General features: G+C 49.3%; 2 protein-coding genes across 4 annotated transcripts; one reads left to right on the forward strand and one right to left on the reverse strand.

Annotated features, from left to right (window-relative positions):
* Positions 1 to 211: 211 nt before the first annotated feature.
* Positions 212 to 3,778, forward strand: MRNIP (MRN complex interacting protein; the record flags this gene model as incomplete). The annotated part of the gene is made up of 7 exons (XM_082771587.1): positions 212 to 292; positions 374 to 433; positions 511 to 608; positions 1,734 to 1,803; positions 2,111 to 2,241; positions 2,483 to 2,570; positions 3,089 to 3,778. 7 exons carry the CDS (start codon positions 212 to 214, stop codon positions 3,662 to 3,664), a joined length of 1,104 nt encoding a protein of 367 aa, XP_082627713.1. The 3' UTR covers positions 3,665 to 3,778.
* A 489-nt stretch (positions 3,779 to 4,267) lies between these two features.
* On the reverse strand, positions 4,268 to 8,648 carry SQSTM1 (sequestosome 1). 3 transcript variants are annotated; one of them, XM_082771857.1, is made up of 8 exons: positions 8,387 to 8,648; positions 8,196 to 8,291; positions 7,234 to 7,463; positions 6,961 to 7,117; positions 6,411 to 6,497; positions 5,691 to 5,935; positions 5,242 to 5,449; positions 4,268 to 4,595 (listed from the first exon to the last, which is right to left on the reverse strand). In XM_082771857.1, exons 1-8 carry the CDS (start codon positions 8,562 to 8,564, stop codon positions 4,438 to 4,440), a joined length of 1,359 nt encoding a protein of 452 aa, XP_082627983.1. In that variant the 5' UTR covers positions 8,565 to 8,648; the 3' UTR covers positions 4,268 to 4,437. The 3 variants fall into 3 exon arrangements, with proteins under 3 accessions (XP_082627983.1, XP_082627982.1, XP_082627984.1); XM_082771856.1 differs by having other exon boundaries at positions 6,411 to 6,500; XM_082771858.1 differs by lacking the exon at positions 6,411 to 6,497.
* Between the last annotated feature and the right edge of the window lie 1,074 nt (positions 8,649 to 9,722).

A 9,722-nucleotide genomic window follows, 5' to 3' on the forward strand; every position in this document is an offset into this window, starting at 1 on the left:
AACGACCGTGCGGCAGCGTCAGGCTGCTCGGGCTGCGGCCCCTGGGTCTGCCTCCGGGAGGGGGCTTCGTGGGCGGGGCTTCGTGAGATGGGGCGTGGTTTAGTGCTTGGGGGCGGGGCTTAACGGACAGGGGGCGTGGCTTGGGGAGCGGACCCAAGAGCGGCGCGGCGCGCGGGCGGCGCGGTGACGTCAGCGGAAGTCGGCCGTTGCCATGGCGACGGCGGGCGGCGGGATGGCGGCGCCGTGCTGGGTGCTGCGCTGCTGCTCCTGCCGCCTCTTCCAGGCCCAGCAGGTGCGGCCGGGCCGGCACCGGGCACCGGGGGGCGGGCAGCGGGCACCGGGCAGCGTCTGACCCCCTTCTGCTCCCCCCTAGGCCAAGCGGAGCACCAAGTGGAGCTGCAGCGTGTGCGGGCAGCGGCAGGCCCTGCTCAAGGTGAGGGCCGCGGCCTCCGCCCCCGCCGGGCCCCCCCCCGCCCTCCGCGCTGCCCTCCGCGCTGCCTCTCCCCGCAGGTTTACGGCCGGGGGTCGGGCCGGGACTGCAGGCACCACGTCCAGAAGTTAAACTCGCTGCAGGGCGAGGCGGAGGAGGCGATCGCTCGGACAGCTCGGTACGGGACGGGGGGGGGGCGGCCGGGGCACGGCTCACACGGCTGGCGCCCGAACAGTGCGCACCGCAGGGGGCTGGGCTGGGTGCCGGCCCTGTCCTCCCCTCCTTGTAACGAGCGGCTTGTTCATTTCGTGGCCTGCTGTGCTTCTTTTAACAAGGGATTTCTTTCGATAATTTTAGTTGGTCGTTAGTGTGTGTTCATCGCGCTTTTACCCACTGAAATACACGGAATAGGGCTTGGTTTGGTTTTCTGAAGTTGCACTTTCTTATGTACTGTCTGAGGAGCCAGCTGGCAGTGCCCGTCCCTCAGGCTGACAAGCAGTGCAGCTGTGGGCACCCCGGGGAGAAAATACTCCACTCAGCTGGCACCACCAAACTGTTGGTGTTCGGGGGTTTCACGTGGTGGGTCTGCTGAGTAATCCCTGCCATCGACACAAAGAGCAAAAAATTGGGTGTAATTCCTGCCGGGCTGGAAAATCTGAGTAGCACTTTCCTGTTTATTTAATTCCTGAGTCTGTTTATGAATTGCCTAATCTTGAACTGGTCTTGAACTAGTACCACTTCCTTTTCGCTCAAGGTTATTTTCAGAAATCAGTCAAAGCCAGTTACATAACTTAGCTGAGTATATGCAGTGCTTCTGGGTTAAGCTTTGGGAGGAGAACTCTGTTTGCTTCATCAAAAAGAGTTGGTGTTGCTTTTCCCAAAACATTATGAAATAACTTCCCTTTTTATTTGCTTGCTTGGGATATAATTAGGGGGTTTAAGCTGTTGTCCTAAAAGATATGCTGTTATATCTGTAGTTATGATCAATTAAAATTTCCCATTTCATGATTAGCAGCTTTAGATCAGATGAGCTACTCTATTTGTATAGGAGGAAGGCAGGCTACTCTCTATTTTTTTTCCCAATATTTGGGCAATGTATCCTGAAAGTCCTTGACATCTGTGATCTGCTTTTCTATAGATTTTTTTAATTTTTTTCCTGATAGGCTTCCTACCCAATGTTCCTATCAATGCTTTCTATCCAATGTCTTTTGCTATGACTAGATGATTTGAAAAATACAAATAAGCAGACTAATTTCTTTGTAAGCTGGACAAGAAACTCCAGCTGCAATTCTATCTCTCTTAGGTGCATAGAAGAATCTGTAAATGACAATGAAAATACAGCAGCCCATGGTGAAGAGAGTTCAGTCCAGCAGGTAAGATACCTACAAAGCTGAAGTACGTACCAACCCATGCTGACCTCTAGGTGAATCAAAGTGAAGTTTGTGATCCCTTTATGTTGGTTCATGCAGCTGAGATGACCGTGTATATGATCACACTCTAGCAGAGACACAGAATGAGGTGTATACAGAAACTCTCTGCTCCAAGATACTGAACCTGGGGACAAATTACAGAAATATATCCTGGCCTGACTTTTCTCTTGAGGCATTCTGCACGTACATGATAATGCCAAATTTGAGAACCTTGTATTTTGCTGTTTTTAGTAATTCTCCAATGTTGTAGGAGGGAAGGGTAGAAGTCAGTCGCTGGAGTAAGTATCTGGACAAGGACAGTGAAGATCAGGAGGAGGAGGAGGAAAGTACAGAAGGGCAACAGTTCTGTTCATGGAGGAAGAATGCTGTAGAAGAACAAAGGTACAGAAAGAACTTTTTTTTTTTTTGTAATTCCTGCCTCTGAGTGATGATACTAGCTTTGGGGATCTGGGAAGTATTTCATCTCTGGTAGCTGAACAAAGTACAGGCTGCAATGAACAGCTTGACTTAACCTTTTTATTGCTAGAAGTATGCTTTTTCTGAACACTTCTGGTGATTTGTTTGTGTTAAAATTCACAGTGAAGCTAATGAGTCCTCTTTGTGAATATTTTTTTTTGGCCAGGAAACAGCAGAAGAGATTCCTCTACTGTGATGTTCAGGAGCACTCAGAGGAAAATGGAGCTTTCCAGCTTGCCTACCAAGCCAAAAAGGTTAAAACCTCTTAGGTATTTTAGCTGTAGAAGATGCTTCCTACCAGTAAATCAAAACAGTGTTCCCCTTGCTTCTTTTATGTTATTGCGGTTTTGGAAGTTCTGTAAGTCTTCCACCGCTCACCTATTTCAATAACCAGAGAGGTGAAGACAATTGTATTGGGTGTTTCTCTCTGAAAGGTTTTACTCAGGCAAAAGCCATGCCCTCTTGTGTAAGCTAAAAGTGGTTGAGCCAGATTCCTCCATCAGCACAGCTGCTCTCTGGGCTGTTTTGCCTTTGAGCAGCAGCACTTGTGCAGCATGCAGTTATTGAGGTTACTGTGATCATCTGCCCTGCCAGGTGACTTGACTCTTCACAGCCCAGAGTTCATGGCCCCACCCAGAGCACTATACTCAGCTCTGCTTCAGAGTGCTGGTGAAAACTTAAGTATATTTGAAGGATGGGAGTGCTCTTTCTTTGCTTCTGCGAAGCTTTACTGTACATGCTGGATTTCTAACTAAGCTCTTTCTTGTTACAGCACAAGAAATGTTCGATAACAGTTCCTGATCAAGGTGATGGAGATGCTGTTTCTGCAGACAGTACAGTACCTGCTGTCTGTCAGGCTGTAGTGCCACGGGAAAACACACAGCCCCCAGCTGCTTGTACCAAACCCTCAAAGTGGGAAAAATTTCTTTCATGTTCTGACAATAGTGAAAATGCTGCCAGGGTCACCTTGTCACCACAGGATGGCAGTGGAACGTTGGGACAACACAGCACCACTGCAGTAAGTACGGCCACTAGATACTCAGAACAAGCTCAAAGTGCTCTACCTCCAGGTACAGGTTTTAAATTTAAAAAGTCCAATACCAGCACTGAGCAGTTTGCCTTAGAACCACCTGGCAGCATGCTGCCCAGCATCAGTTGCTCCCAGGGGAAGGATGCATTGGTCAAAGAACCTCAAGGCCAGTTGCTAGGGGCTGGAACTGGTACCCTTGAAGCTGCTACAGGACCCCCTACAACCAGCCCTGTTGATCATAACACCAAGCCTAAGCCTAGCAGCATTTCTCGTGAACGCCTCTTCTGTACTGGTGAGGAGTTTGATGATGATTTCTGAGAAATTCAAGCACTTCCAGTATTGCTTTCCTTTTTGTATGTCCAGCATATGTTTTGTACATTGAGTACTGAAGGAAGAATTTGAAGTGAAGGGGGCTTTAATTGCACTATTAAAGTTCTTTAAATGCTATACAGGTGTCTTGTGGGAAAAGACCGCTCCAAGGAGCAAGTGCTGGGTTTGTATAATGTTATCTAGCAAGAATCTTAGAAATAAGAATGGAAGTAGGTCAGCTGGGGGAGGGAAGTGGAACAAGGAGAAACCTCCAGGTCTCTAAGGATCTCTGATCAGCACAAAGAAGTTCTGTGACTAACTCTCCATTGTGAACTCCAACCCTTTTCTCTTGTTCTGCCTCTGTTTAGATCTCCCATAGCAACCCTTTCTTCCAGAGCAGGCTTCAGAGCCAACCCAGTTGATTTCCCTTCAGTAGCGTATAGCCCTAAGTGTCTACTCAAATAAAACCCATGCTACATGAGAAAAAAAAAATGCAGTCCTAGGCTGCCTCCCTGGTGCTGGGAGCTGCTTGGTGAAGTCATGTGCTCTGAGCCTAGACCATCTTTCACCCAAGTTCCCATTAGTAATACAGCTCTGATCAAACACACAGACTTATCACATGTGAAAGGAAGTATTTATTTTTTCCTTGACTCTACAAGCACTTAGGAACATGATAGGAACATGAAACAACCCCTTAGCAGAAAGGAAGATGTATCGCTAGAGTTAATTGTACGGCCTTGTTTTGTTTCAGTGAGAAAAAGTGCTTTTTGTTATGTAGACTACTACATGTGAGGAGGCTGCTTGGAATATTGGATGGCATCTAGTGCTGCCCCGATGTCACAGTTCTTTGTCTGCAGAAGTCGAGTGAGCCATCCACCCTCATCTGAGAAACCCATAGAGAGCATCTGGGAGAGGGATTCAATCAAGCGAGGATCCGCTTCTGTTAAGAGAGGGATAGTTTGAAGTTGAAACACTTTATGTAATTAGCAAACCAGCCAAGGCTTTAATAGCACTCACGAGGTAGGCTGGCACTAAGCCTAGTAAATCTAGCATAGCTGACAAGTGCTTGAGGATGTGTTCTCCTTTGTCTCCTAGGAGAACAGACATTTTGAAATAAAACGTAATCTAAGAAAACTGCTGAGTCAGAATCCTGCTGAGTCAGGTTCAGCTGGCCTTGCTGTGAGCCTCAGAGCTGCTGGTTTCAGTTAAGTTACAGCTGGCACATTACCTAGCTCCTGCCATAAATGTGTCATAACATACAGGATGTGCTGTCTGGATCTTGCATTAGAAGACTCTTAAGAGTACATAGCAAGGACAGGACTTAGGATACCACATTTTTCATGTTGCTTGAACAGTAGCTTAGGCTAGTTCTAATATGAAGTCTTTAATACCTAGCTGCCCACATTCAAGCAGAGAACCTGCTTCTAACAAGGTGCAGAGCACTGCCATAGCAGCTAACAAGGTCACCTCTAACTTAGATGAGCTTGGTTCCTACCATCTCCAAGTAGATTTGCTTATACTGGGCAAGTTGGAAATTTCTGAGTGGAAGTTATTCTCAACTGTGAAACCTCCATACATTCTCATACCTGGTGGGAGATGTGGGTAGAGTGCAGCCTCTCGCAGTCCTGTAGGTCCTGGCTGTGGAGGATCTTGAGATACATCCAGGGAGCTGGGACCCTCTGTCTCGGGCATTTGCAGAGACTGCAGTTCACCTGTGGAAGGATCCACTTCTTTGGAAGACAAGTGGGTCCAGTCCTCATCACCCCCTGATGAACTGCTAGACTCACTGTGTTCCTGAAACAGGAAGAAAGATGGTCCAGGTGCTGCAGTGCTTTCAGGTAGGATGCATGCTCCTACTATCTATAATATGAAGCTTTTGATTCACAAGTCCCAACACCTTTGCTGTAAGTCAGTAAAGCTGAGGTGCTGTGCATCACTTAAGCACTGACACTCTGATTATCAACCCTATAACACGTCAAATGGCTTTCTTTTCAGTAAAGCCTCAGCAAGCACATTAATGCCATGGTTCTCATACCTGGGTCTGGAAGCTGCCATCTTCCATTTGTGTGGGCACAGGATCTATCACCATATCTTGTATCTGCTCTGCAACCGTATTTACTACCGTAACAGGATCTGTGCTATTCCAGTATGGTTTGGTCTGAGCGTTCTGGTCAAGAGTACCACTGCTTGACTCAGCATCGTTCTTCTCCAGATTGGAAGAAACAGGAGTCACTTTGCTTCTCTGTCCTCCATGTTCCACATCAATATCAACTTCAATACCTAGGAACATATTTCAGACCAAGAAAATATTAAGACATTTTCAAAAGCAGTCTTAAAGCATGCATTAATCCTAGCATAAATGCTGTAACATTACTGTAATCTGCCAGTTTCCCATTTAACAGGTAGTAATTGAGGTGTGAAGCACCACAATCACCTTCCTCTAGATGGACAGCCGTACATTTAGAGAGTCAAGGCAGAACTTACAGATCTGCATAGCAAGGCACAGCCCCAAGTCACCACTGACTTAATGTTAGTGGTAACATGTTAATGAAATCACTCCTCATTTCCTTCCACAGGAGGACTCTAAAAAGGTACTAAGATGTCCTAAGCCTAGGCAATTTTAGCACAAGGAATAAAGTTAAAGCTTCAAGGCTTAGTAGCATGAAGCGATTCCATCAGCCACGACAGCTGGCTGCTGCTTCTGTTAGGAGCTAAGCCAGTCTCAGGGATGTGGATGACACAGTAAGTAACTTACCCATAGGGCTCAGAAAAGCTGCAACACTCTCCCCAACATTCTTTAAGAAGGTGACGTTGGGGTCCTGGGGCGGGCTGTTAGTAGAAGCTTCTAGAAGAACAATTTATATTAGTACATACAGCAGCCCAAAGGGAAAGAGCACCTACAGAGCATATCCCCAAGAGTATTCAGTGATTGTTTTCTGAGAAACGTCACTGCACAAAAGCAGTAAGTAGAAAGACCAAATCTAACTCTGAGCCACCTCTGGAACAATAAACCAGTGGCATTAGCATTGTTAAGGCTCATTAGCCATGCTGAAAGGCAGATCTAGAGCACAGTAGTGACATGCTTGACCTAACAGCTCTGCGTAGTTTCATTTTAAGTAGTCTCTCTACAGCCTCATCTATTGCCTGGGCCCTAAATACACCTTAAGAGAAACTGCACTCTGTCCCAAAATGTCCTAGTTATTTTAAGCAAGTTAGATTAGTTCCCATGCCTGTTTTTCCACCCAGATTCCCACCTACTCCAGCTCCTCCACCACCACTCTGTTTAGCAGAGCATCTCCTCTTACCTTCCGCAGCAGGTTGACTGGAGGCAGCAGCACTGGCCTGGGCTCGTTCTGAGTTTTGGCATGGACCTGCAGGGCCAGGATAGCCCCAGCAGTGCATCCACGGGAAGGGTGGCACACCATGCCTCATTTTACGGAGCCAGCGTCCACGGGGAAGCCACTGTGAAGGGTAACGTTCATGTGACCACGTTCACACAGATTCCAAGTAAATTAAGCTTAGTGCTTATATTTGGGGAACATCTCATGCATTAGTCCCACTCCATAGATTTTACTCACCTCGAACGGATTTAGCAGTGGACTTTGAAACATCACCATGTTGTGCTCCTTGTGGATGCCTTTACCCTCACAGGTGCTGCACAGGTCATAGTCTGGACAGACGGTGCACTTGAATCTAGCACCCACCACCGGCCCTTCACAGCCATCACAGATGACATTGGGGTGCACCATATCACGGGGAGGCTCCTGGCTGCACTGCGAGCGATGCTCCCGCCTGCACTCCTTTTTCTCTATTAAGGAAAGGGAACTTTGCATCAAGAACGAGGTTACTATTTAAAGGTTGGAAATCAGGCAGAGGAGAAGGAAACACAAACAGCCCTTGTCACAGCAGTATTGACTTACTAGGTCAGTTTATTTTTACGCTGGCTGCCAAACACAAGCCAGGGGCATGTATGAGAATTTAAACCAAGCATGAAGGGGGTTCACAGACATACCTGCTCCTCAAATTGAGCATACCTCATCCCTAGCAGTATCTTTCCATGTTTATTTTAGATTAGCACAGCACCACCCCATTTGGCAGCTCGTCCTACCTCCCTAAGCTCTGCAAGGACAGAATGTTTCTCAAGAGGAAGTTCAGAAGGGGTGCCAGGAGGCACAGCAGATGAGCGCAGAGACGAGAGTGACAGCCTGTGTGAGTCAGTAGGTGGGCTGCTGGTAAAGCTCTGCAGGTGTCTAAGCAAACAGAAGGGACTAGGGCACAACACCACACTGACAATTAAGCTGGCATTTGGGCTTCCCAACATGTCCCTGTGACCGCTGAGGCCACCAGTGGTGGGAAGGGCTTCCAGGGAGGTGGCTGTCACCATGCCAGGAGTGACAAAGCTCGGAGGACACCTGGGGTCTGCCTGCCTCCCCTCAGCAGGGTGGGCTCCCCTCCAGCCCCCTTCCCACCCTTCAATTCACCTCCCCAGGGAGCCGCAGCGTGCATCAGGCCATGCCCTGCCTCCCCCCAATGCCATTACCTTTGATATAAACACGAAAGACGCCGTCCCGCACGAAGGGCATGGCCAGCTCCAGCTCCTCGTCGCTGGAAAACGCGATCAGGTCCCCATCCTCATCTGCAGGAGAGGCATGGACAGGATCAGCCTCCCGGCCAGGATAGGATCACCCCCCCCACCACCCCCCTATAGCCGACCCCCTCATCCCCCCTCACCCCTATAGTGCAGCCGAAAGGCCGGCGGCGGCCCGGCCCGCAGCAAGCCCTGGAAGAGCTCAGCCACCCGCTCGCAGACAGCCTGGTAGCGGACGGGGGGCTGCAGGGAGAAGCGGCGGATCTCGCGGGCCGCCTCCTCCTTGCCCAGCAGGTAGGCTTTCACCGTCAGCGCCGCCATGGCTGTGGCGCAGCAGGAATTGCCGCTGGGACGGGGCCGGGCTGGGCTGAACGGGGCGGCTCGGCACGGAACGGCGCGGGGCGGAGCAGGAGCCGGGCAGCGCGCCCCCGCCTTATAGCGCCAGCGCCACGCCCCCTGCTCATTAGCTCCGCCCTCGATGTGGCCACGCCCATTTGCCCATATATGTAGTCACTTGGTCTCAGACCACGCCCACTTGTCCATATATAGCGTCTGGTAGTCCTCAGGCCACGCCCCCAGTGGTTGGGTAAGGCTGGCGCCATTATCAGCCCCTATCGGTGCTGGTTCCCTCGCCCCCCAGGGCCCTCGGAGCCTGGTTCTCCTTGGTCCCCGTGGCCTCAGCAAGGGTCAGGGTGGGAAGTCAGAGCCATTTCTTCTCGGAAAGAGCAGCCGGGTGTTGGGGTGGGATGTCCAAAGAGGTGGTGGGGTCACCATCCCTGGGGGTGTGCGAGGGAAGGCTGGACGTGGTGCTTGGGGATGTGGTTAGTGGGTGACACTGGGGGTATTGGGGTCGTAGAGTCCTAGAACCATTAAGGTTGGAAGAGACCTTCACGGTCAGCTGGCCCAACCATCACCCTACCGTCAATGGCACCCACTGAACCATGTCCCTAAGGACAGTTGGATGAGATGATCTTGGAGGTCTCTTCCAACCCTAATGATTCTAGGGTTCTATAATGAAAACTTAGGGAACACATACCATGACTTTCCATCCTCCACAACCAGAAGAGGGAAAGTTTTCACCTCCATGACGGGGAGGTAGCGTGTATCTGGATGTGCAGCGCATATATTAAAGCACTGGGCCACACGGGTACTTTTTTCACAACCCTTTTCTGGAAAGTTGTATTTATAGTACAAAGGGTTGCCCTCTCTAACTTTAAATATTTTCTAGGAATGTTGATTTCTGTGCATGATGTGGCCACAGCTTCACCATCAGGTGATGAGTTAAAGTTTAAACACCAGAGGCTTCATGTTTAGACATGAATTATGCTGCTCTGGGAAGGTTTCACAGCACGAGATTCTGAGAGCTTTGGGTGCACACCTTCCCTTTCATCTCTTTGCTGTGTGTATCCTTATTTCTGGAAATGTTGGTGAAGTTTGCTGGATTAAAATCATTGTGGGTTGTTTTTCTTTCCATGAAAT

Source organism: Aythya marila, assembly GCF_965140915.1.
Source record: "Aythya marila genome assembly, chromosome: 14".
NCBI classification, from domain to species: Eukaryota; Metazoa; Chordata; class Aves; order Anseriformes; family Anatidae; genus Aythya; species Aythya marila.

Coding starts and splice junctions, on each gene's coding strand:
- SQSTM1 (XM_082771856.1), bottom strand. CDS start 8,564: ATGGCGGCGCTGACGGTGAAAGCCTACCTGCTGGGCAAGGAGGAGGCG. Junction 7,464..8,195: donor CTTTCGTGTTTATATCAAAG/GTAATGGCATTG, acceptor TTTCCTTAATAG/AGAAAAAGGAGTGCAGGCGG. Junction 5,936..6,410: donor AGCTTTTCTGAGCCCTATGG/GTAAGTTACTTA, acceptor ATATGTTCCTAG/GTATTGAAGTTGATATTGAT.